At 47.2% G+C, this 27468-nt stretch overlaps 2 protein-coding genes and 1 non-coding gene across 6 annotated transcripts; all 3 read left to right on the top strand.

The window, feature by feature from the left end:
• Positions 1 to 8411: 8411 nt before the first annotated feature.
• On the top strand, positions 8412 to 16627 carry LOC125535654. Of its 4 annotated transcripts, XR_007294761.1 has the most exons (4): positions 8412 to 8981; positions 11211 to 12198; positions 12285 to 13039; positions 16258 to 16627. XR_007294761.1 is itself a non-coding variant. In XM_048698725.1 (3 exons), the coding sequence occupies exons 1-3, from the start codon at positions 8883 to 8885 to the stop codon at positions 11362 to 11364; spliced, it is 795 nt and encodes a 264-aa protein (XP_048554682.1). In that variant the 5' UTR covers positions 8412 to 8882; the 3' UTR covers positions 11365 to 11488. The 4 variants fall into 4 exon arrangements, 2 of the variants coding, with proteins under 2 accessions (XP_048554682.1, XP_048554683.1); XM_048698725.1 differs by lacking the exons at positions 12285 to 13039; positions 16258 to 16627 and adding an exon at positions 9528 to 10069 and having other exon boundaries at positions 11211 to 11488; XR_007294760.1 differs by lacking the exon at positions 16258 to 16627 and having other exon boundaries at positions 8413 to 8981; positions 12285 to 13274.
• A 3092-nt stretch (positions 16628 to 19719) lies between these two features.
• On the top strand, positions 19720 to 22266 carry LOC125535653 (WEB family protein At2g38370-like). Its single transcript, XM_048698724.1, has 2 exons — positions 19720 to 20057; positions 20368 to 22266. The coding sequence occupies exons 1-2, from the start codon at positions 19839 to 19841 to the stop codon at positions 21961 to 21963; spliced, it is 1815 nt and encodes a 604-aa protein (XP_048554681.1). The 5' UTR covers positions 19720 to 19838; the 3' UTR covers positions 21964 to 22266.
• Positions 22267 to 24383: 2117 nt separating this feature from the next.
• TRNAS-UGA lies at positions 24384 to 24465 on the top strand. Its single transcript has one exon. It is a non-coding gene; the product is annotated as a tRNA-Ser (tRNA).
• The last annotated feature ends 3003 nt before the right edge of the window (positions 24466 to 27468 follow it).

Below are 27468 nucleotides of genomic sequence, written 5' to 3'. Positions count from 1 at the left end.
GGGCACACTCAGGTGAGACTAGCTACGAGTAAAACCAACCCTCAAGTTTCCCCGAGGTGGCCCCGCAGGCAGCTCAGTTTGGACCAACACTCAGAGGAGCACTGGCCCGGGGGGTTTAATAAAGATGACCCTTGGGCTCCGCAAACCCAAGGGAAAAAGAGGCTAGGTGGCAAATGGTAAAACCAAGGTTGGGCATTGCTGGAAGAGTTTTATTCAAGGCGAACTGTCAAGGGGTTCCCATTATAACCCAACTGTGTAAGGAACGCAAAATCCGGGAACATAACACCGATATGACGGAAACTAGGGCGGCAAGAGTGGAACAAAACACTAGGCATAAGGCCGAGCCTTCCGGCCTTTACCAAGTATATAGGTGCATTAAGATAAACAAGAATATATGGTGATATCCCAACAATAAACATGTTCCAACAAGGAACAAACTCCAATCTTCACCTGCAACTAGCAACGCTATAAGAGGGGCTGAGCAAAGCGGTAACATAGCCAAACAATGGTTTGCTAGGACAAGGTGGGTTAGAGGTTTGACATGGCAATGTGGGAGGCATGATAAGCAAGTGGTAGGTATCGTAGCATAGGCATAGCAAAAGAGCGAACATCTAGCAAGCAAAGATAGAAGTGATTTCGAGGGTATGGTTATCTTGCCTGCAAAGTTCTCTGAGTTGTCTTGATCCTCGTAAGCATACTCAACGGGCTCCTCGATCATGTACACGTCTCTCGGCTCTACCCAAGAAAGAACAACAAGCAAAAGGAACACAATCAACCATGTGCATTTCTCAAGCAACATGATGCAAACATGGTATGATATGCGGGATGCGATATGTGATGCATATGCATGATTTGGAAAGGAATGATTGAACCTGGCCTCACCTTGGAAAACCAAGAGTGCCACTGGAAAGAGGAGTTGATTTCGGTTGAAAACGATATAAAGATCACCGGAATCGGATGCACGGTTTGGAAATGGGAAGCAAAACAAATATGGCACCAGTCTGCGATAAACAGCAAGTAGCCTTCTAAATGCATAAAGATAAATAATCTACTGCACTCAAACATGACACCAAAATACATGGCAGGGATCCACTCATGATGCTTGACAAAAGATGAACACTGAGCTACGACTAATTCACTCATTAACAGGTTCAAAAAAGCATGGCAAAAAAGCAAAAGATTACAGGTTTCAGACTTAGTGAAATTAACAGCAAGTCAGGAATTTATCATCAGGAAGCAATGTTTAGAGCACGATAACTACATGCTACAGGAAGATATCATGGCAAAGCATAGCATGGCATGAAGTTACTCAAAGCATGCAACAAAAGTCCCTTACTGTCCATAAGCCAAAAGGGATCATAAAATACAATTGCAAGCATGTGAACATAGCAAAAACATAAACAGATTCAGACTTAGTGAAAAATTGGAGCATGGCAAAACAGATAACGAGTAGGGATGTTTACGAGCTCGATGCACTCACTACAAAGCATGGCATGATAATATAAGCATACACCCATCAAGTAGACATGTCATAGAAGCTAAACATGGCAAGAACAACAACATAGCATGCACGGATCAACAACAACAAGCTTGGCAAAATTGCAAAACATGTTAGCAATCTGCCAGGAACATTTTATAGCAAAAGTAGAGCTCGATTGACTCAAGCTAGGGTGCTCCATAATTGCAAACAAAGACATGGAGGGATAGAGAACAACATTATCTACAAAACATCATTACTGATCATGCTCAAAATAGGCACGGATCACTAGGAAACAACATGAACATATGGCACAAAAATAATGATAGGGCAAGGACTTAGTGAAATTCTAAGTCCCTGAAATCAGCATTATTGAGTAAGCTACTTTGAATGCTTGTGCTAGTCACCACAAAGATCACAAAAATACATGGTATACACCCCTGTAAAGATGGCATGGCATACTTCAAAACACATGTAGAGCTCAGGATCATAGCATGCACACATTAATCATGGCAAAAATGACAAAAGTGCATTAGCTGAAACAGATCTGAAAGTAACATCACATAGCCCTCTTCCAAAAGCATTTCGAGCATCAAGATGAGCTCAAATTAGAATGACGCGATGAGATGAAATGATGTACTCATCGAGACGAACATTTTGATATGCTACACGCATGAATCAGAGCAACGATTGCAGAGTTACGGCATGTGGAAGAATGCAAAAAAAATTAGGGTTTCGGGGGAAAGTCAACCAAGATCTAGATCCACCGGCACTGTAGCAGCGGGTGCTTGCCGGAGCTGTTCACCGGAGAAGAGGGCCGGCGAGGTTGGGGGAGAGGCCGGCGAGGAGCTGCGCTTGCCGGCATCGGAGAAGCGGCAGCAAGGCGCGGTGCGGGCTCGGTGGTGGTGCGGCGAGGACGGGGCGGCGTCGGTGCGGTGGTCGCCGGAGCGGCGAGGCTGACGATGGCGCGCGGCGGCCGGTGCGCACTCCGGGCGGCGGCGCAACCTTACGGGAGGCGGGGCGCCCAGGCGACGGGTGACGGGGCACGCGTGGGCCGGGAGGGCCGCGCGCGGGCCTGGCGGGCTTCGGCGGCGCGGGATCCGGCGGGATGACGTGGCGCTCGTCTATTGGTCCAGCGCGGCGGCGGCGGGACGTCTGGCCGGAACGGACATGTCCGGCGCGACAGAGGAGCGGGTTTTGCTAGGATTAGGGTAGAATGACCCGAAAATTTCGGGGGAGGTCTAGTTTTATAGGTAGAGGGAGCTAGGGAGCTCCAAATGAGGTGCGGTTTTCGGCCACACGATCGTGATCGAACAGCCTAGGTGATGGAGGAGGTTTAGGTGGGTTTTGGTCCACTTTGGAGGGGTGTTGGGCTGCAACACACACGAGGCCTTTTTGGTCCCTCGGTTAACCGTTGGAGTATCAAACAAAGTCCAAATGGCACGAAATTTGACAGGCGGTCTACCGGTAGTAAACCTAGTCCGCATGACAAGTATCGGTGCAATCTAAAAACGTTTAATACCCACACACGAAAAGAGGTAGAAAGGGACACCGGAGGACATAGGAGCGCCGGAATGCAAAACGGACAACGGGAAAATGCTCGGATGCATGAGACGAACATGTATGAAAATGCAATGCACATGATGACATGATATGAGATGCATGACAAAGTCAAAACACACGGAGACAAAAACCCAACAATGAGGTAATATCATAACTTAGTGTCGGAAACGGCAAGAGTTGGAATACAAATAAGGTAGGTTACATCCGGGGTGTTACAATGCATGTGCATGAATTGTCTTTCAATCTCAACTACAAGCATGGCAATAGCGTCCGCAAGACTACTAGTTCTATGAAGAATAGAACTACCCATAGAAGGTAAAGCACCGGCACAAGTAAAGAAATCTTGAATAACTCCTTTTCCAATAATATTACCACTACCAACACGGAATCTTTTTATATGTGAGATAGTGGGTTCTTTAGTAGGAGTATCAAAATTATTGTCGACAATAGTTTCCCCAATTTCAGACATAGATGCAGAAGGTAAAGGACTAGCCATAACGACAAGCAAACAAACTAACACACAAGCAAACAAAAAGCAAGCGGGCAAAAAGAGGCAAATGGAGAGGGAGGATAGAGAGAGAGGGAGAAAAAACGGCAAGGGTGAAGTGGGGAGAGGAAAACGAGAGGCAAATGGCAAATAATGTAATGCGGGAGATAAGGGTATGTGACGGATACTTGGTAAGTTGACTTTTGCGTAGACCTCCCGGGCAACGGCGCCAGAAATCCTTCTTGCTACCTCTTGAGCACTGCGTTGGTTTTCCCCGAAGAGGAAGGAATGATGCGGCAAAGTAGCGTAAGTATTTCTCTCAGTTTTTGAGAACCAAGGTATCAATCCAGTAGGAGGCTACGCGCGAGTCCCTTGCACCTGCACAAAACAAATAAATCCTCGCAACCAACGCAAATAGGGGTTGTCAATCCCTATAGGGCCACTTACGAGAGTGAGATCTGATAGATATGATAATAATATTTTTGGCATTTTTATGATAAAAGATGCAAAGTAAAATAAAGGCAAAGTAAATAGCAAAGGAAATAACTAAGTAGTAGGAGATCAATATGATAAAGATAGACCCGGGGGCCATAGGTTTCACTAGTGGCTTCTCTCGAGAGCATAAGTATTCTACGGTGGGTGAACAAATTACTGTTGAGCAATTGACAGAATTGAGCATAGTTATGAGAATATCTAGGTATGATCATGTATATAGGCATCACGTCCGTGACAAGTAGACCGACTCCTGCATGCATCTACTACTATTACTCCACTCATCGACCGCTATCCAGCATGCATCTAGAGTATTAAGTTAAAAACAGAGTAACGCCTTAAGCAAGATGACATGATGTAGAGGGATAGACTCATGCAATATGAAGAAAACCTCATCTTGTTATCCTCGATGGCAACAATACAATACGTGCCTTGCTGCCCTTACTGTCACCGGGAAAGGACACCGCAAGATTGAACCCAAAGCTAAGCACTTCTCCCATTGCAAGAAAGATCAATCTAGTAGGCCAAACCAAACTGATAATTCGAAGAAACTTGTAAAGATAACCAATCTTACATAAAAGAATTCAGAGAAGATTCAAATATTATTCATAGATAGACTTGATCATAAACCCACAATTCATCGGTCTCAATAAACACACCGCAAAAAGAAGATTACATTGAATAGATCTCCACAAGAGAGAAGAAGCCATCTAGCTACTAACTATGGACCCGTAGGTCTGAGGTAAACTACTCACACTTCATCGGAGAGGCTATGGTGTTGATGTAGAAGCCCTCCGTGATCGATGCCCTCTTCGGTGGAGCTCCAGAACAGGCCCCAAGATGGGATCTCGTGGATACAGAAAGTTACGGCGGTGGATTTAGGGTTTTGGCTCCTGTTCAGATTGTTTGGGGGTACGTGGATATATATAGGAGGAAGAAGTACGTCGGTGGAGCAACAGGGGGCCCATGAGGGTGGATGGCGTGCTTGGTGGGGGTGGGCGCGCCCCCCTACCTCGTGTCCTCCTGTTACGTGTATTGACGTAGGGTCCAAGTCTCCTGAGTCTTATCCGATAAGAAAATCACGTTTCCGAAGGTTTCATTCCGTTTGGACTCCATTTGATATTTCTTTTCTTCGAAACCCTAAAACGGGCAAAAAAACAGCAATTCTGGGCTGGGCCTCTGGCTAATAGGTTAGTCTAAAAAATAATATAAAAATGGATAATAAAGCCCAATAATGTCCAAAACAGTAGATAATATAGTATAGAGCAATCAAAAATTATAGATACGTTGGAGACGTATCAGCGGCAGCAAGCAAAACCAAAAGTCATTTTGTCATTGGTGTTTTCCATGAAAAGGAAAAATTGCTTAATCAGACTGGATGGACTATTAGTCCACGCGAGAATCAAATCAGCAAGTCGCATCAATGTGAAGCGATTATTGCCAAGGGAAATAAGACCAAGACTCGGTTTGGTTAACTGGCCATAACTCGGAAACAGATCCGGCCGTGGTTTAGTTTCAAGCCACCGCCCGCCGGTTTTGCTTTGGCCAGAATTTCAAGTCATGGCGAGTTCGAGTCGCCTCCGCCAGGACCGATAGGTTGAAATCAAGGGAGTAAACCACTGCGTTATTCTCAAGTTGCCCATCTTGCACTAAACCAGCACCTGACTCCGAGCCGCCATAGCGCGGGCTCGCGTCCGCAGCCTCACGCACGTTTTGAGTCGCCGCTCCAAGCAGCCTCTGCGAGGCTCAAGCACGAGCCGCCGACCACCGCCGTCATCCTGTCGGCTTTAATCCGGGCCTCCGAGGCCTTCGCCCCGCTAAGTGGCCGCACTGAACCACCTCCACTACGTGCGGGCCTGCATCGGGCACCTCTCCGTACCTCTGTCGTGGACCGCACGACCCGCCGCCAAGTGCTCTGAGCCGCCGCATGGATCCGTTTTGCCTGAGCCGCCCCTATTGGAGCTGCCGCTACGATGATCAGGGGCTTGCCTCCAAGTCGCCGTTGCCATAACTCGCCCGGGTCAACCGTCTTCTGGGGAATCAACCACCGCCCAACTCCACTTCAATGCTCCGCCGAGTCGCTGTTGCCTGTAGGACGTTTGGCCGCCTTAAACGCGGCGATGTCATGGCGTCGAGCCTCCCACGTCCGTTTCTGTGCTGTTGAGCTGCTGCTGCAGGCTATTTTCTAAGGGCATCTTCAGCCGCGCCTCCAGGAAGGTCTCCTCAGGCATTTTTTTTGCGCCGGCGCCGAAAAATCGGCCCAGTCGCGCCCCCAAGAGCCCGATTTTCGCCGGCTTTGGCCGAAAACAGCGCCGGCGGACCCAGACTGAACCCGGCACGCTGGGGGCGCCCGGGGGCGCCGAGGCGAACTGTTTTGGCGCGAAACAGCCGCGGGCCCGCCGCGTCAGCGACTCTACCCTCTTCTCGGCCCTTCGTCGTCCTCATCGCCTCGTTTCCCGCGGCGAATCAATGCCAAAGCTGCCGCGCTGCCGCGCCGGTCAGCCTGCGCCATTGATGCCTCACGGGTGGCGCAGTGAAGACCAGATGACGCGCGTCCCTCGCCCGCCACGCGTACTCACGGCGGCTCGCGCATGGGCGGCGCCTCGGCCTATATAAGACGCGCCCCAGAGCACTCGGCGACTCGTACTCTCTCGCCGTCATTGTTCCTCCCTCGCCTCTCTCTCGCCGTCGTCGTTCCTCCCTCTCCTCTCTCTCGCCGTCTCCAGCACCCATGGCCGAGCGCCTCCCAGGCGACGGCGCGGCGGCGAACGGCTTCGGCCGCCGCCATCTTCACGAGAGCGAGGCTCGCCTCCTTTTCGAGGCCGAGTACCCGGTCCCGCCGGACATGCGGGTTCCCGGGGCGTGGAGGATCAGCGCCGGCGGCGTGCCGGTGCCCCCGATACCCACCGACGCGGCGCGGCGTGCGGAGATCGCACGCATCCGCTCGTCCCTGCCGCGTGCGGCGAGGGAGGGGCCACGGTACGTCCCCGACAGCCCGCTCTGGGAGCCCTACTTCCGGCGCCGTCACGCCGAGCAGCTCGAGGCCACCAACGACGTCGTGCCCTCTGGCAGGCTCAATGCCGTCGGCCGGCGTCGGTGGTGGGGGGTGCCCGGGCGCACGTTGGAGGCCGTCCTCGAGTACATCGAGGTGGCAACACGCCGCGCCTCGAGTACCCCGCTCCCCCGTCCTTCACACGCCGCCGGGGAAGCTCCTGGACCCCGAGGCGCATGGAGACCGGGGGGTCCTCCTCCTCGTCCGGCGGCTCCCCCTGCCTCCACCTCCGCCCTGTCAAGCCGGAGCCCCAGGGCGCGCCTGTCAGCGCGCGCACCCGCAGTTCCGGCGTCCGCATCGGTGACAACGCCTCCCCCACCGGCCGCTTCGTCCTCGTCGAGCCCAAGCCGGAGCCCGGCCTCCCCGTGGAGTACGAGGAGATAGCCCGGCGTGGCTTCTCCGACGAGGACGCCCTGCGGTGGGCGCGGGATGACTACCTCCACGACGAGATGGTCCGGTAGAGCCGGGCCCTGGAGGAGATCGCCACCCGCAAGCGTGGGCGCGAGGACGAGCACGGTGTCGTGGTCCTCAGCGACGACGACGACGACGACCCCGGACCATCCAACCCGCCGCGCCAACCGGGGGAGGGATGCAGCAGGGACGGCGGAGGCGTCGGCGGGGGCGACGACGACGACGATGGTGACTACACGCGGTTCTACCGCCTCCTTGGCATGTAGAACCGCATTGGCGGGCGGCGAGGGAGACGGCGGGGGTAGCCCGCGGTAGTTTTTCCCTTTTTTGTAAAGTATGTTTAAATTTGAACAAACTCGCCGATATTTGCGTTAAATTTGAATCGTGTTTGCGCCATATTTGACTTTTTTAAAATCCCGTGGGGGCCGCGGCTGGGCGCATCACGCCCCCAGTGCGCGGTTTAGCGCTGGTGCGCCCCCAGGGGACGGTTTTTTGCCCCTCCTGGAGAGCCAACGGCTGGAGTGCCCTAAGTCGCTGACGCCGGCACTCCCGCTGCGGCTTGGTCAAAATTGCACCTCCGCCTCACCCCACTTGTCGCTGTTCCACGCTGTTTCCACCCGCATTGGGTCCCTGCTGGCCGCTGCCGTGTCCCGAGTCATTCGGCTGGAAAGAAATAGGCTGCCCACGTGGAAAGGGCAAGGGAGACCTCAGAGGATATTTGAAAAAAAAACATCACCGGTGTTTCTTGCGGCCTCCGCGAAACAGATTCAAGTACCACAGTAAAGTGGGGGTCGGGCTCTCCTGCTGGGTTCCCAGCACGCACTATCGTGCAGGGCGAACCAGAGGCCAGCACGTGTTCTGGTGAACCCCACCACTCAATAATATGTTTTTATTTTTTTTAATTTATTGAAGCCTTATCCCAGCACACTACTGCTGCCGCTCCCTCTATTCCACAGCCACTGATTCCACTGCAAGAGAGGATTATGGCGTGGTGAAATCCGGCGTCCGGGCTGTGGCCAGCGGCAAGACCAGAGATTTCGCTGCTACCCCCGCCCGTCTCCGACGCACTTAGTGAACTGGAGCTATCGCGGGTAGCGCCATCAGTCTCCGGCGCGCTTCGCCGCCGGGAGCCGTGGGGTGGGTTTAGAAGGCGGTGAGACGGGAGTCGTCGCCACTAGCTAGCGTCGCGCACCTTCGGCATGCTGAGCTGCTGGGGCCGTGGTCTTAGCTGGAGGAAAGATGGGATCCGTCGCGGCTAGCTCTGCTCGCCTCAGGGGCGCTGCGGCACGCCCGACCGTGTCCTTGGCCGGCGGCAAGATGGGAGCCATCACGGCTAGTGGTGCCCGTCTCCGGCGCACCCAAGGCCATGCCAAGGTTCTGTCCAGCCCGCTCCGTGGGAGATGGTGCCATGGTGGAACTGCTGCACCGTCAGCCGGTGGCCGAGATGCCGCGCAGTCGCACTAGAAGGTGCGAGCTTGATGCAGACTCAACAGGAAAAGGTGCGTGAAGATTCATTAGTTCATCTACCTCTGTACTAGTATCTACCTCTGTACTAGTAGCTAACTAGCTCTCGTACTAAACTTTGAAGTATGAGAGCTATCCATTTTTCTCTGCTTCTCCGCTTTTCAATAGCATTGTACTAGGGGGAAATCACAAATTGATGAAAACGCTTTTAAGTAAACTTTGAAGTATGAGAGCTATCCATTTTTCTCTGCTTCTCTGCTTTTCAATAGCATTGTACTGGGGGAAAATCACAAATTCATGAAAACGCTTTTAAGTAAATGTAGTGCCGAAGATCACATTTAATTGGAAAACTAAAGAGAAAAGTATATTTTTCGTCCCTCAACTCTTGGCGAAGTCTATATTTAGTCCCTTAACTATAAAACCGGACAATTTGCAACCCCAACTCTTAAAACCGGACAAACTAAGTCCCTCTCCCAATTGCAAGTGGTTTTGGGATGACATGGCGTGGTTTTGACCGGGTCTGTGCAATCCCCGATGGGTCTTCTTCCTTCTTGTTCTAACTCAGCTCGGCATTTCGTCAGCAGTTGGAGTGCGTGGAGCAGCATGAGGAGGACGTGGGTGTGGAAGCCTCCGGCGATACAAACACATTTGAACCGTGCAGAGCTCGCCTGCGTGAGGACGACGGCGGCAACACATGTTGCTGGAGCGGGAGCTCATGGCCATGCTTGCACTGCCATGCCTCGGCTTGCCGGCCACCGTCCATCGGCTGCATGCGCCACTGCGAGCCAGCGCTCGAGCTGCAGCACCACTGTCGTGTGTCGTCTGCCCCGCGTTGCTGCGAAGTTGCTCGTCGACATCCCATCCGCACCATGACCAAGCTCGCCGTGCTGAGACATCGTTGGCCCTGCTGGCCGTCGCCACCGCATCCGTCCCTTGTCCAAGCTCGCTGTGCCGAACGGTCCTCGGCCCTACTGGCCACGCCGATGCGTGTAGGGAAGCCAGAGGCGTGGGAGGAGACCCAGATGGGTGATGTTCGGGAGAGCAGCATGCCAGCATGGCCATGCGAGCGCATGCACAACACATGTTCGATGTTTTGTCTCAATGGAGTTCACATGACCGCTGCGTGTGTTTTCGTTTTCTTTTCTTTGTATCTAAAAGCTTTGCCACGTGTCATGGTAAAAACCACGTTGAGTCAGCATGGATACTGCTTGAGGGACAAAACTTGTCCGGTTTCAAAAGTTGGGGGTGCAAGTTATCTGGTTTCGTAATTAAGGGACCAAATTTAGACTTTGCCAAAAGTTAAGGGATGAAAAGTATACCTCATCCAAAACTAAACCACAGTTACACATCTAACATATCAAAAGGAATAACCAACAACTAATTCATATTCATGTATATATCTTTATTGAGCATAAACCATTGTGCATCTAACATCAGAAGGAATGGCAAGATAAATTATTACATCGCAAGGTAACTGTTTTGTAGAGCAATCCTGAGATACAAAGTTTATATAGAGCTATTTAAAAGGGTTTATCTTGTATGCGACTTGATTGGCTACCCAAGACCTAGAAGAACAAAGAAATAATTTCTTGTGAGATATAAACTTGAATTAGGAATATGACATGTAAGTGATCAATACCTCAATTGGCAGCTGGTCATTTTTTAGATGTTGGCCATCCCGAGTCCGATAACATTTGGGAACTCTAGATACAATGTTGATCCAAAAGTCAATACAAGTGAATGACATGTGCATGTTCATTTTAATTTCTAGCAACTAACTAATGAAATTCATCATATACTAATTAGTTGATGGACAACACGCAGAGTAAAAAATCACACGATATTCAGTCCTGGTTTTAGCGTAACATGAAAAGCTCTTAAAGATGGTACAAAATGTGTTGCAAAACAACACATGGTAGTCACAATAGCATTAGCAAAATATTGATTTTTTTTCTTTGATACAGTAATCTCTATTATTAGAGTTATCAAAAAAGAGAATAAGTCAAAGGAGAAATCTCATGCAAGAAAATTTAGCACAAACTTAGGTGGTACTCTGATGCATAATGTGCACAACATCATAGGAGTGATCATCAGTAACAGAATTATAATGCAATTCCGAAGGACTAAGTAAGATGAAGTATGGGGAGCTATTTCTGAAGGACTAATTTACATGTCATACATTCAACTCTTTATTTGTTTGTTTCTTTTAATCTTATCACCTTCGTATGATCAAGAGTGTTAATAATCTGTACATTGCATTGCAGGAGCAAGAACATACCTACAGACAACGAAGTGCCAGGAGCTCCGTCCATGCTGAAGAATACCGTAGATGTTGATCCACGGAGAGGACAATTTTCTGTCAATCTTGATCTATTCTCCTCCCATCCGGGGTGGGTAACAATGGAAATAAATTGGTAGGACAAAGGATGAAGCCACGAAAGAGATTTTGGCGGCAATCTGTTGTTACGCGGGAGAGAAAGATGTGGTTTCGCTGATTTTCTGGAACCTAACTGCAATCAGAGAGATATGCTGGGTTGTTTAAGTGGTGGGGTCCACCAGGACACGTGCTGGCCTCTGATTCGCCCTGCACGATAGTGCGTGCTGGGAACCCAGCAGGAGAGCCCGACCCGGTAACAATGAAAATAGATTGGTAGGACAAAGGATGAAGCCACGAAAGAGATTTTGGCGGCAATCTGTTGTTACGCGGGAGAGAAAGATGTGGTTTCGTTGATTTTCTGGAACCTAACTGCAATCAGAGAGATATGCTGGGTTGTTTAAGTGGTGGGGTCCACCAGGACACGTGCTGACCTCTGATTCGCCCTGCACGATAGTGCGTGCTGGGAACCCAGCAGGAGAGCCCGACCCGGTGGCCCTAACAGTAACTCTATGAGGCGTCCAGTCCCGCAACGGCCACGTCGCACACAAGGCTGCAGATGTCCCAGGACTACAGCGGTTATAGCAGCCACAAGTCCAAAGCAAGCCACTATGAAGTACAATTCCTTGGCACAAGATTCAAGTTTTGATGGACTCTGGAATTAACGACGGAGGAAGAAAACAGAAAGGAAAACAGCCAGGGGATACTAGTACAAGTAATACTAATTGGTGAACAGTATAAATATTTTATACTGCCTCACGCCAAGGCATCTTCAAGTGGATTCATCAGGATTAATATTCAATACATGGGAGTGCAAACCAAAACACTGGTATTCTTTTCAAGGCGCTGGTTCCGCCTTCATCTGACGAGAATGCTAGGTGCTATTTACCCTCTATGTTTTTTCAGCATATATTAATTCATCTAAGAGCAGTCACTCTGACAGACAATATGTTTTTGCATGCAGGACAATTATTCCTTACAAAAGTGGTTTACACCGGTGTTTGTCCGCATCATATGGTTTAACGGACATGGGTGAGTTGCCGCCCTGTGGCCTGGATAACATTGATTCACCGGACCCGTGCTTACTCGCTGCTCAATGGACGTGCAAACTGACGTCTCTATGACCCAATTGACATCAACATGACGTGGTTGACTCGCCCGTCCGCGCGGATTACCGCGCCTACGATTGACTCATCTATCCACACCGGCTTACAACGCCGCGGCCAACTCATCTGTGATTGATTTCAGCTTCACGGTAGGCAACAGCAACTCTGTGGCGGATAAATTCCGGCTTAACATATCAGGTGAAATGCATCCGGTATATTTTTTACATATTCATTTCTTTAAAGGAGCAATTACTCTGCCTTGCAAGTTTCTCAATGCAGGACAAGTTGTCTACTGTAAAAGAGACTATTATATCACTGAGCTGTTGAATAACTCATACCGGTTTATATCACGGCCAAATATGGAGAGTCTCAAGCCAACTCCTCGAGTAATCTTAAGACTCGGGGGCTACAATAACATGACTCGGGAACTCCGGGTCATTGGAGGGAATGATAACCCGGTTCCGGAGGACACCGCCACATTGATGAAAATTTAAAAGCCGTTAGAACATTGTCAGTTCAAAATAAAGATTCCGGTTTAAAATCCGGTTCAAGAGACATCTCTCTCCTGCAAAGCTTTGAAGCTCTCAAATCCGGTTCGAACATCCGGCTCAAGGTAAATTTGTCTCTTACAAATCTTTTAAGCTCTCAAATCCGGTTCAAACATCCGGTTCAAGGACAATCTGTCTCCCACAAAGTTTTGAAGCTTTCAAATTCGGTTTAAAGTTCCGGTTCAAAAAGAATTAATCTCTCGCAAGATTCGAGTTCTCAGAAAAATTAAAGGTTGCCAAAGAGAACTTGCTGCCATGATGTGCGATTCAAACATGGGTATCCTGTCTTACGGCTTACCTTATTATGGTCACTTGGGGGCTTCCTGTTCAAACATAGGTCGTATTCGAACCAAAAAGAACATAGCTGTCGGTACCCTCTTGATCGGCACACTGCCAAACTCACTAGGGGGCTTCTTGATCGTATTCAAATCATAGCTTAACCCCTTTTGGGTCCGACTTGGATCGTATTCGAATCAGGGTCGTTAAAAATCTCTCAAGGTCATTTGGGGGCTTCCTGTTCAAACATAGATAGTGTTCGAACCAAAGAGAACATAGCTATCGGTACCCTCTTGTTCGGCGCAACGCCAAAGCCACTGGGGGCTACATGATCGTATTCGAATCCTAGCTTAACCCCTTTGGAATGGTTTACTGATCGTATTCGAATCAGAAACCTCAATTTTTATTTGGTTTAAGTTTTTTGCAAACAATATTTGGTTTTGTCTTGAGACTTTTTTGTTCAGATCTAAGTATAAGTGTGGTTTCATTTAAACCCGGCTTGGCTTTGGACGATAAAGTCGCCAGCATGTGACAATCATCATATATTTAGAAGTATTGGCTTCTAAGGATTGGGTTATCACTCTTATTGCACAGGTCATGTAAACCGGCAGTACAAATTGAATATCACATTGGTTATATGTGGGATATTATGACCCGCCCTGCGGTAAACCACCAAGGGGTCTTGTGATTTACTTGTGTGCAGGATAAGACTGTGGTTAACCGCCCTGGCTTTTGACGTTAAGTCGCCAGGGCATATGTTGTCTAAACTCTATGCAGGATTTACAGAGCTATGACTTACATAAATGATTAAGTTCCAGCCCATCGTCAAAGATTGAAATTGGTGTCCCAAAAGGGTTATCAATTCTTGATTTTCTCAAAGGCTATAAGCCGCCGGGTTATAAAGATTCCGGTTTACAATGGAGGTGTATTAAATCGTCATCGGCCAAGAGCCGCCGGGTATTTAAACTCCGGGTTTACTTATCAATAGATGAGGTTTTCATAGTCGCTTTAGCGCAATGGCTATTATATTATCAATGGATATGATTTATTCTATAATAGAAGGAATAGTCCCGAGTCGCTGCAGGCTTACGACCCGGCACTTGAGGGCTACATTATTCAAGTTGAGGTTATATCAAATATGCAAGTCTCATGTCGCTGCAAGCATGCACCATGGGGGCTAATGCAAAGTCATTTTTACTAGCCTTCTTGAAGATCCGACTCATCATATCATAATGAGCCGGCCTTGGGGGCTCCCAATTGCTCCTGTCAACAATTCAAGGTACACAACCTTCAGCCCATTATATTGAAAGATCCACTATTTAGTTGGTAGAGTACAAAGCTCTTAACCTTGTGGACGTGGGTTCAAGCCCCATGGTGGAGATCATATTATATGATGTTATTATCAATAAATTATATACAAAGTCCCAGCTCAGTATTATCTTACTAAGCCGTCCCTTGAGGGCTACACGTTAATGTTCAAATTTACATGATTATATCTACAAAGTCCCTGCTCATTATTGCATAATGACCCGGCCCTTGGGGGCTACACTGGTTGAAGTTTTCATGAGCGTAAGGCAATTACAAGTCCCAGGTTGCTGCAAGCATGACAACCCGGCACTTGGGGGCTACAGGTGATATGCATATAAGGGAGAAAAAATCTTCAAATTCTCAATTTGGAGTAGACCAGATTAACCCGGTGTCTGCAACAATCATGACCCGACATCATTTGTTTATAACCCGGCAATTTTGGCAATCATAAATCGGCAAGATCTACATCTTTAAGCCGGTTGAATATCAGTTGAATATTTCAAGACCAATATTTTGGTCAAGTCAGATCATTGAAGGCCGATTCAAATGGATTATTTCTTATAATACTTCTCAACAAGAGCCAATGTCAGCAAATTGCTTATGAAGCTGGCTTATTGACCTGGATTTTTTGAGAAGAAGTGCCTGGATTTTTGCATTGGCAAGGTTTGGACATATCTGTTAAAAGTGATTTGCTATAAGATCTTTGAGTATGCATCCAGGAGGAAATGACAAGGACTTAAAGATGATTAGGTGCCGGTTCAGGAAAATATTTAACCCGGAGCACAACCTATCAAGTTTGTTCTTGTGTTTATTCTACAGGATCGGTTTAACATGGATAAATCCAAATTAAAGTGGGGGCTAATGTCGGGGATATACCCCGCGGTATGACCCGGCCAGAATCATGACCTGGCCAGACTTGGCGACTCACCAGAGACCTGGCTAGAGCTTGGCGACTCATTGGCGATCCGCCCGGACATGGTGGTTTACATGTAACCCGTCTGGACATTGCAACTCGCTGAGACTCGGCGGGCGGATCAGACGGACGACAAGGCCCAAGGCCCAGCAGGCCAGCTTATACTCTGGTGGGCCGGCTTAAGAGGAAAGGGATGACGAATATTTCCTTTATGAGGAAGCAAGAACCGGACTTGTATTCAACTTGTAAGAAAGGATAGACTAGTCCCAGTCCTACTAGGACTCCACATGTAACCCGCCCCTTCAACATATATAAGGAGGGGCAGAAAATAATCTCTAGGGGTAGACACAAAGGGGGAGCCGGCTTATGCGGCAACTCTCTCATGAGCATAATGAGATCTAGCCACAAACAGCATGTAGGGCTATTCCGGATGATGTTTCCCGGGGCCCGAAGCTGTCTAAATCCTTGTCTTGTATTGCGTCTCTCGATTCTGCTCAACCCCTCTCAAGCTACTTCAAAGATGCGTTGGCCTCACGACTAAGTCCTCATACTAGGACATCTGCCGTGACAATTCCACGACAATCCTATAAGTTTCCGATCTACAATATTAGTTTCCGATTTACTATTTTTGCAATCTTTTACTTTCCGATCTATAAACCAAAAATACCAAAATTATTTACTTTATCGTTTATCTATCTCTATCAGATCTCACTTTTTCAAGTAACCATGAAGAGATTGACAACCCCTTTATCGTGTTGGGTGCAAATTGTTTGATTGCTTGTGCAGGTATTGGGTGATTTGTGTGTGGTCTCCTACTGGATTGATACCTTGGTTCTCAGACTGAGGAAAATACTTATCTCTACTTTGCTGCATCACGCTTTCCTCTTCAAGAAAAAAACCAACGCAAACTCAAGAAGTAGCAGGTCACACATTGGAGTTGGCCTCAGGGCATGTACAATGCATAGCCCCAGGGTGATGCCTCGCATGCCATGTAGGATCGGATATCAGATAAAGTAGGTTCGGATAGGGAGGCGGGATCCTCTCCAGGAGGTGGGTGATTGGAGAGAAAAAGTGTGGTCCAGTGACAAAAATTGAAAAAATTGGAGTGAAAAGTAGAGATGCATGTGTACTAGAGTATTTATTTTCTATTTCTTAATGAGGCCCACTAGTGGTAGCTTACATTGGGAAGAAAAAATAAATGTAGATGCCTCGAACTACTTTTTATCATGGGGCATCTGTATTCAGGACGCAACTTCACTCACTTTATGAAGCCAAGTCTCACCGTAACTTAGGCCCCATTATCAGTTGCCCGTTAAAGATCCAACATTCTAGATTGACCTATTATCCATACTGTAAATTTTAAAGACTTTAGAAAAAATTAAAGAAGATCCAATAAATCATAAATGTTTCGTTTTGTATTCTGGAAAAGTTTCAATCCATTTGGATGTATTGTTTGTGAATACATATTTTTTTCATTTAGTTGAGCTCAAAAGGCTATTTAATCACAAACCATACATCCAAATGGATTGAAATTTTTACAGAATACTAAACGAAATATTTACGATTTATTGAAATTTTCAATTTTTTCTAAACACTTATAAGAAATTCATTTGAAATATGAATCAATCCGGTCTATCTGATCTTTAATGGATGGCTGATAGAGGGGGCTAAGTTACGATTAGACTTAGCTTCATGAAGTCACTGAAAATGCGTCCCTGTATCCATATGCCACCATTGTATATGCCCTTAAGACGCGTTTGGTTGATCACATTAGGCTCAACCAAGCCCAAGTGGGATGTTTTTGGGCTGTTTGGTCACCTGGGTCGCATGGAAAGGTTGGCCCACATGAAACTCAAAGCACCTCTCAGCATGGTGGACCCTCTTGCACTAGAGCATGCGAGCAGTATACACCATGTAGGTTGTTTCTTCTTCCATCTCCAGTAAGCTCCTTCTTTAACCTCCTTTCTTAGGTCCCTTTTCTAATTGAGGGAGTCCTGTATTAGGGGGTCTTCGGACAGCCGGACTATCTCCATTGGCCGGACTGTTAGACTATGAAGATACAAGATTGAAGACTTCGTCTCGTGTCCGGATGGGAATCTACTTGGCGTGGAAGGCAAGCTAGGCAATACGTATATGGATATCTCCTCCTTTGTAACCGACCTTGTGTAACCCTAACCCTCTCCTGTGTCTATATAAACCGAAGTGTTTTAGTCCGTAGGACAACAATCACAACATACAATCATACCATAGGCTAGCTTCTAGGGTTTAGCATCTCTGATCTCGTGGTAGATCTACTCTTATACTACTCATATCATCAATATTAATCAAGCAGGACGTAGGGTTTTACCTCCATCAAGAGGGCCCGAACCTGGGTAAAACATCATGTCCCCTGCCTCCTATTACCATCCGGCCTAGACGCACAGTTCGGGACCCCCTACCCGAGATCCGCCAGTTTTGACACCGACACTAATCCACAGAACGGTGCATCAATTTGAGATAAGCTCTACGTGAAAAAGATGCGCATCGATGTTATGGTTCCAATTTTGTGATCAGTTCATAGTTTCATCGACCGTAAATGTTTAATTTTGTGTTCATGTTTAGAGCTATTTTGGATGAATTTTGTCAAATTCATCGCGCACAGCTGACCATTCGAATTCTCCTTTGATCAGTAGCTTCACCTTACAGTTTCACATGACTTTTGTGTTGCACATTTTCTGTTGCGACGATCGTAGACGATTAAATCCGATGTCTTCCTCGTGAAGTATATATGCATATGTGTGATTTGTGTTAATGACACTCCTTAAGCTCGGTCTCTTCTCCTCTTTTCTGCTCCACCGGCGTCACCGCCGGCGTCGCTCCTCTCGGCCTCCTCTTCTGTATGCTGTTATCCTAGCGCCACTGCCTCCTCTCGGCCTCCTCTCCCATGTCCTGCTACATATTGAAGCCATCACCGGCGTGGTTCCTCTCGCTTCCTTGCTCGCGTCCTACTAAAATGGTGTCGTTGCCATCGTCGTTCCCTCATGCGTGTTGTTCCTCTCAACCGTCAGTATGGTGTCGTCGCCACCGTCAGTGTCGTTCCTCTCAACCTCCTCTCCCACGTCCTACTACACTCGCTTGGTCGTCGTTCCTGTCTGTGTCGTGTCCCACGTTCTGCTACACTGAAGCCATCACCGACGTCGTTCCTCTCGACCTTCTTGCTCGCGTCCTACTACAATGGTGTCGTCTCATCGTCGTTCTTCTCGGCCTCTTTCTCCGTGTCCTACTACACTGCCCCGTCATCATCATCGTTCTTTTCGGCCTCCTCCTCCCCGTCCTACTAAACTGACGCCGCCATGGCGGGTACACTGCATTTTTTCTTCATCGTCCTCTGCCTCAACGCCCTTCTATTCGTTACTCCGCACGAACTTTCTCTACGGCGATGGCGCTAGCAAATAGTTCACTACAGAGCCGATGAGGTCGCTTGCCCGCGACTCCATGCTCGTCCTGTCGAACGCGGCGCCGCAACCACCGTCTACCGTTGTCGCCGAGGCGCTCTAGTCTTAATCATATTCCGTGCAAGCAACTAAACAACGTGCACTCATCTGACGACATACAACGCGAGCAACCAAACGCGGTGTGTGGAGGCTTCGTTACGATGCAGGGAAAGGACATGCAGGCAACCATACTAAATGCAGATGTTAATTTTTGGCCTGCATTTGCTTAGCCAGGCCTAACTGGAACAAGTATGAAAAAAACGATGCAGGTAGCCAAACGCGACCTTAAGGTACGCAGCCATGCCCATGTCACTGTTGTCAGCTGTCATCGTGTGGAAGAGAGAAGAGCGAGGAGTATAGTGGTACGAGGGACTGTGACAAGAGATGATGTATCGAAAGCAACGGCTCGATTCACTGCCACCTCGTGATGCCCGCCGACGACGGTCGGCACGGCACCGCAAGGCTGACGCCGCGGTAATAATGCAAGGCATGGCTTGGCAGGACGCTCGTGCACCGCCGAGGGAGTTGTCACGCAGTGCGCAACGGCCTCTGCCAACACGAAGATTAAAGAAAGAAAGAGCCACCCGCGGGTCCGGCCGCGACGAACAACTGCCTCGGCCGCACTGTTTTCCGTGTCATCATGCTGCTTAATGTACACCGCCACTGGGCCATCTGCTGGCGCGATTAGCGACAAGCGTGCAGCAGTCTCAGTCTCGGCCCAACGGCTACCTCAGCAGCAGCCGGTCAACGACCACTATTAAACCCAACCCGAGCGAAGCGAGCCGCACTCCCCCGTTGTCCGCTTGCAGCCCACCCACCGCTCTCTCCCTCGCTCCTCGCCCAAACCCAAGAACCCTGACCCAGCCAGCGCAGGACCCGAGAGAGGAGAAAGGAATGGAAGAGGAGGCCCGGCCGCCCCTGCTCCCGGTGCGCATCCCGATGAACGGCGAGGACCTGGCCCCTGCCGCCCCCGGCGCGTGCGCCGTCGGCGGCGGCAGGGCGGAGATCGACACCTCGGCGCCGTTCGAGTCCGTGCGGGAGGCCGTCGACCGCTTCGGCGGCAGCGCCGCCTGGAGCTCCCACCTCGTCAACCGCATCTTCGCGCACCACAAGGTCAGTCCGACCTCCTCCTCCCCGATTCCAACCTTCTCGCCGCGGCTCACCATGGCCCGATTTACATTCTTGGCGGAGGAAAGGAACCGAGCCATATCCTGTTCTGCAGACTACTTTTTGTTCTTGCACAGTACTACACGACCGTATCCCTGTACTTTGGGTCACATAGTTCGTCATTCAATTAGGAGCAGAGCGGAGCGGTTCTTGTCCCTGATTCGGCGGCAAAATGCGGCTAGTAAAATCCGCCAACACTGATGTTTCTCTTCGTTCTCTCGATTAATTTTGTTCTTGCTGCATTTTCCGCCTGCAGAAGCAGAACCAGACTGTGTGCGTGGGGACTGAAGACGAGCAATGCGCCAATCTGGCGGAGCAGACCGCGCAGATAGAGAAGGAGCTCGGCGCCAAGGAGAGGGAGACGCTCGATGTGCTCAAGCAGCTCGAGTCCGCCAAGAGGATCATCGCAGATTTGAAGCTCAAGATTCAGAAGAAAACAGCTGAAGATGCATTGCAAGCTGAAGAAGAGAAGCAGCAGCATCCAGAGAGCAACTGCTCTCTCACTCAAGTGTCCACAGCAGAACCTGAAGTGAAGCAGCCCGAAGGAAACGCTGAAGCTGCAGAAGAAGTGCAGATAACAGAGCCTGAAGTGAAGCAGCAGCCTGAGGAAAATGCAAATTCTGGAGCTGATGTGGACATGTGTGCCGGTCTAGACGAACAAGAGCAGCAGCAGCATCATCCTAACTTGGTTCTGATGGAGCTCGAGCAGGCAAAGTCGAACCTGAACAGAACCACGGGTGATCTCGCTGCCATCAGAGCCTCCATCGAGTCGCTGCGTCATGACATAGCGACGGAGAAAGTCTTGGTGGAGAGGAGCCGGGCGAAGGTGTCCTCGGATGCCACCTTGGTTTCTTCTCTGAAGGAGGAGCTGGATCAGACCACGAAGAAGCTGCAGACGCTGAAGGATCTGCAGAGAAGGCGCGAGGATCCCTCGGACATCTTCTTCGAGATCAAGAGGATGACTTCAGAGATAGAGCAGCTCAGGAATGCAGCAAATGCGTCGAAGTCTGAAGCCATGATGTTAGCTGCCGAGATTGAGCAGACCAAGGCTACCATCGGCACTGCTGAAGTGAGATGTCTTGCTGCCAAGAAGATGGAAGAAGCAGCAAGGGCAGCCGAAGCTCTTGCACTAGCTGAGATCAAGGCCCTACTCTGCAGTGAAGCCTCAGCTGAAGACCTCCAGGGCACAGATGGAGTGATCCTTTCAGTGGAAGAGTACTCCGAGCTTGCTTCGAAGGCTCGAGAGGTCGATGAAAGCTCAAGGAACAAGATTGCAGCTGCCATGGTTCATGTAGACGAAGCCAACCAATCAAAGTCAGAGTCACTCACAAGGCTAGAGGAAGCCAAAATGGAGGTTGAGGAGTGTAAGAAGGCACTGCAAGAGGCCCTGAAGAGGGTAGAGACTGCCAACCGAAGAAAGTTTGCGGTGGAAGAGACCCTTCGCCGATGCCGGTCCGAGACCGGACACAATAGGCGCTCATTCCGTGGCTCCCCCAAGTTCAAAACTGCAGCACATCGTCACAGAGATGATTCTCACTGCATGGACATCGTCGATGTTTCAGACAACTCCATGAAGCCAACACTGTCGATCGGGCAGATACTGAGTATGAAGCTAATGGGGCCTGATGGGTACGACAAGAGCGTGTCGGATGACACGAGTACGAGTGAAACTTCTAGTGTCTCCCTTGGCCAGATCCTGAACAGGAGGCAGGCAATCTTGACTTATAGCAGTGATACAAGTGCTAACAAGAAATTCTCCGGAAAGAGGAAGAAGTTTGCCTTCACTGGACTTTCAGTTTTCTTGGCAAAGCAGGCCAAGAGCAAGAAAAAGAGAGGGTCAGATGAGAACTGATGTTAACTCTGCCAGAACACTAGCTAGTTACTGAGTGTTTTGACACCCTCTTTCCATGTCTTGTGTTCCTGTATAATGTTCCTAGGAGTATATGTTTCTAGGTTAATGAGGTTCTGATATTTCCGTAGCTCCATGTACCAGTTCATCAGTCTAGCATCTCCTGAGTGATGTTAGTGGTTAGATTTAGACTAGTATCATGTGCTCTATGAACATGGAAGATTTCAGTTGAGTTATTAGCTCTGTATCATGTACCCTGTGGTCATGTAAGACATTGATTTGTAGTACTCGGATCTGTTTGGGTAAGCCTGTTCTTTTCTTTTTAGATCAAACGAGCCTCCAAGCCCCCATTTTCAGATGAGAAATAGAGTATCTTTACAAGAAGAAGCAATAACAGCCATACACCCCCAAGATCTACATCAGGGGTGCTAAACTAGAATGAAAGGAAACTACATGCTACAGGAGCATAATACACTACAGGAGCATAATACACTACAGGAGCATGAGAAGTGTATTTACAAGTAACAAAGCCCCAAAATCGTTCACTGGTCGGCACACATCCTTCTGACCGTAGACCCCCAGCCATGCCCTCTCTTGAAGATTTCACGCAAAAAAAAGGGAAGATTTCACTGGTCACTTGAGCAAGTTTTCTAGACACCACCAGCAACATTTTTTGCAATCCCTCTCTGCTATTGCCTTTCAGCAACTCAATGAACTAATCCCAGCAATGCAGCAAATTGGAAACTCGGCAGATAAATGAACATATGTGTGGAAGACAGACCAGTTTTCTGTTAATAAAATGCACAAGCTGCTAGTAGAAGTGTAGAACCAGGCATAAAATTTTCTTCTGGCTTCTTTTACATGATAGAATCAGCACTCAAATGGAAAAACTTCTTGCTTCAAACTTATAAGTGTGCTCTCTGTCAAGAAACTCAAGATCATGCCGAAGAAACAGTTCTCCGCCTACTTTGGGATTGCCGGTTTGCTCATACATGTTGGGATCTCATTGCCCCAAATAGGCACAGAGGAACTTCAGCATTTGATGAAATAATCTTCCTGTTGCAAGCTTTCCCCAATCAAATTGCCATGGATATTGTCATTATGGGATGCCGTAATATTTGGATGCAGAGAAATGGAAAGATCTTCAAGAATGAGACTCCAGGACAAGAATCTTTGAAGCAGGGATTATAGCATGACCTGATGCTTGTCAAGCATAGAACCAAAAGAAAAAACATTGCCTGTCTACAGCAATGGATTAACTTTGCTCTCCAATCTAGTTCTTCTGAGTTGATGTTTTTCTACACGTTAGAAAAACAGGTATTGGTTAGGCTCTTGTGTCAGCCTTTTTCTTTTTCCTTCCTGTACATACTTACTATATTAAAGAAAATTACTATAGAACAATTGTTCTACGGTTTCAGGGTAAAAAAAACATTTTTGCAATACTCTTCTCTGTAGAAAAGTCCACGAATCCAGCAGAGAACATAAAGAAAAGATAACATTAGTGGGGTCATTAGGAAGTACACTTTGAAAGCAAGATTTGGTTCTTCTTTTCCAGATAGTCCATAAAAGTCCAGCAACACCATTAGTGGGGTAAAGCCTGTTCTTATTTCTGTTGTGCCTGGACTTGGACGAGTATTTTTCCTTGGTTAGACAGAGAAAATACAATCTTAGAGTTAGATCTGCGGCACTAAATACTGTACACATTAAAAAAATGACTGGAAAATACTGTACATATAGGTTAACAGAGGGCTAGTTAACGGTACGTATATCATGTGCTCAATGAAGTATGAACATGGAAAATTATTGGTTCAGTGTATCTTTATGATGTACCATGTGCACATGATAGACACTGGTTCAGTTAGCTTTGAAATCATGTACCTGTGGACATGGATGACACTGATCGTACTCCTTCAGTAGTATTCTGCTATCTTTTGATAAAAGACCTTTCTTACTGCTCCCTGGAGTAGGATGAGAATTGCTCCTTTGAGAAAAAGTTTTTAAAAATACTTATATGTAGTTTTAGTCAGTATATACAATCTTAGAGTTAGATTCTCTAAATACAGTACATATATAGGTTAACAAAGGGCCAGTTAACAGTAAGTATATCATGTGCTCAATAAAGTATGAACATGGAATCCTCGCAAAGAAAAAAGTATGAACATGGAAATATCGATTCAGTTAACTCTGTAAGATGTACCCTGCGGACATGATAGACATCGGCTCACTTACCTCTCTAATCATGTATTAACTGTGGACATGGATGACATTAATCGTACTCCTTCAGAAGTATTCTGCTCTCTTTCGTTAAAAAAACTTCTTACTGCTGTCCGTGGAGTATGATGAGTTTTCTTCCTTTGTGAAGGAAGGAATATCTGTAGTACTTGTACATTCATATAACCTAAAGAAGGACGAACTGACAAGAAGTCGATATGTCCGAGTGGTTAAGGAGACAGACTTGAAATCTGTTGGGCTACGCCCGCGCAGGTTCGATCCCTGCTGTCGACGATGTCTTTTTTATTTCGGCTCTTTTTTCGCTGAGCTGGGCCTTCTGCCCTCTTTTTTGAGACCTTGTTTTGCAAATTTTGCGCCCATGCTGCTTTTAGGCAACAACAACAAAAAAAAAACAGTCACAGATTAAACACACCTTATCACTACCTCCGAGTCGCCATGTTTGGCTTTTTCATCCGCATAAGCCTAATGTAATACCCGTCAACATTTTATTAGATGAATAAATGGAGTGTGGTTCCCCTTAAAAAAGTGAAAGATTAAACATCACCCGCATTCCTTTCATATGTTGGGGACAAAAAAAACACTCCCACACCTCTAACCATAATCACCGTATTGCTCTCCATACTAATGAGAGCAACCCATATAATCGTTGCCATGCTCTCCATGATGTGTCCAAGTGCTTCCCACGTTTACAAAATTGTTCCCGGCATGCTTGGTTGAGGTCATGCATCCATGCATGTAATCTACAGATACCTTTCATAAGTGATCCTAAAAAAAAGATCCCTGTCATAAGTGACCGAAGAGGAAAATCGCTGCAGCCTCCGAGCCCAGGTGCGGCCTTTTCTATTTGGCGCTTCAGACGCCGTTATAGCGAAATCACTAATTGAGGAGTACTTGTTGTAAAGATCACTTCAATTCCTCTGGTTGCGACAAGTGGTGCACATGCAGCGCGCCACTTGTAGCAACCTGACAGTTTTTTCTTTTTTCGTAGGTCCGTTTATTCAAAATGTTTTAACTCTCATACCGTGCGTCCAAATCTTGAACGGCTTTCACCGTTGGATTTCTCGCGTCGAAATCTTCAAAAGTAGATCCCATGTTGATAGGTTTTGATGAACTTTTTTACGAAAAAAACGGACGAAAAAATCGAACCGGAAGCACGGGTTTTTTCCCTTTCCGAAAGAGGCACTTCCGTGCCTCTCACGAAATCATAACCATGCCTCTCGCGGAAGCAAAACCGTGACTCTCACGAAAGGAAAAAAAAGAAAAGACGTTTTTTTTCGTTTCCAAGGAGTCACGGCCATGACTCTCGTGAATCTCGTGAAAGCACAACCATGACTCTTTGCGAAAGCAAAACCGTGACTCTCGCGAAAGGAAAAAAATGGAATACATGTTTTTTCCCTTTCCGAGAGACACGACCGTGACTCTTGTGAAAGCACAACCATGCCCCTCGCGGAAGCAAAACCGTGACTCCCGCGAAAGAAAAAAAATAGAAAACGCGTTTTTTCCGTTTCGGAGAGGCGCGGCCGTGACTCTCGCGAAAGCACACCCGTGCCTCTCGCGGAAGTAGAACCGTGACTCTCGCGGAAGAAAAAAAAATAGAGAACACGTTTTTTTCATTTTCGAGAGGCACGGCCGTGACTCTCGCGAAAGCAAAACCGTGCTTTTCGCGGAAGCGAAACCGCGAATCTCGCGAAAGGGAAAAAAAAGAAAACATGTTTTTTTGCACAATTTTTTATTGAAAAGCTAAGCAAGACCGGTGAAAAACCAAAACATTGAAAAAAAACCCCAAAAAAACAGTTTAAAAGGCCGAAAACGCGTGCGAAAAAATAAAAAAATAAAATATAGAGGGAACGCCCAAAGCACAACACGTGGCAAAAGACTGAGAGCGCGTCAAGTGGCGCTGATCGTTGCGAGGCTTTCGAAAGAGCGCTTTTTAACTAGTTTCTCTTCCGTTATAGTGCATTCTGCAACTTGCCGCACACTTCCTTCCGCTATGGGCAAGCCAACTTACTATTTTTCTGTTTTAAATCCCAAAAAACATGAGTGTGACAGGATTTGAACGGTGCACCTTTCGGTTTAGGACCTGTTGTGCTAGTTTCCTTTTTTTTCTTTATATGCAGCACTGAAAAAAGAAGTTGTTTCCTGTTTGTTTTTCTCTCTTTATTTTTTTATTTTTCTTTTTTGTTTCCTTTTTCTTTACATAAACTCGCGAAAATATTCTTCAAAATTGATGAACTTTTTCCAAATTTGATAAATTTTTCCGAAATGTTTGGTTTTTAATTTGATGACATTTTTCAAATTCAATGAACTTTATTTTTTGCAAAATCGATGAACTTATTTTCAAATTTATCATATTTTTTAAATTGATGAATTTTTTTCAAAACAATTAATTTTTTTCAAATTTGTATTTTTTTAAATGATGAACTTTTTTCCAAAATCGATGAACTTTTCCTCAGATGGATAGAACTTTTTAATAAAGTCCGTAGACCTTTTTTATTTCGTGATTTTTTTCATAAGTATTAAAAACTGGCTGGTTTTTTCTACCAGAACAACAACACAAAAAACCAAAAAAATACTAGCGGACGACCAGTTGGGACGAGCGTGGGATGAATCGCGTTAAAACCAGTACAACTACGTCTTGCCTGTCACAGAAACCAGCAACGGATATACTTTCAGCCTGTCTCAACTGCAGCATATCCTCTCGGAAAGTTTCCTTGTCGAGACCAACGAAAAACAGAATCGTAGAAACGACAAGCTCGATAAATATGAACTTTTGGTCCAACACACCGCCAAACAGCATCGCTGAGGGTTTTAGGAGACAAACAAACACAGTTGAAGTTTCTTACGCTTCCATCTACTCTAGGGTTCGTGGTAGCAGCACCGAAAAACTCACGCGTCACAGAATTAGCATGTACTCCCTTCGTTCCTAAATATAAATCTTTTGGAGGTTTCAATAGAGACTACAGACGAAGCAAAATGAGTGAATCCACACCTTAAAATATGTCTATATACATCCGTACGTAGTTTATATTGAAATCTTTAGAAAGACTTGTATTTAGAAACGGAGGAAGTACAAGATAAAAGCAGAGGTGCAAAGACGATGAAAGGCGATTCATGACACGCCAGGAGCGCCTTACATTGTGTACTGTACGAGCATATGCGCCCCATTGCTCAAGAAATATCATGCAAACCTTATTCGACCTCTCTAAGCACCAAGGGCCATCAGTATAGTTGTTTCCTAAGTTCATATCACGCCAGGGGCACCATCGCATTTGTGTA

This window comes from Triticum urartu, chromosome 2 (genome assembly GCF_003073215.2).
Source record: "Triticum urartu cultivar G1812 chromosome 2, Tu2.1, whole genome shotgun sequence".
NCBI lineage: Eukaryota > Viridiplantae > Streptophyta > Magnoliopsida > Poales > Poaceae > Triticum > Triticum urartu.
The sequence above is the reverse complement of the archived record's forward strand: the minus strand, read 5'-3'. Positions and strand labels throughout refer to the sequence as shown.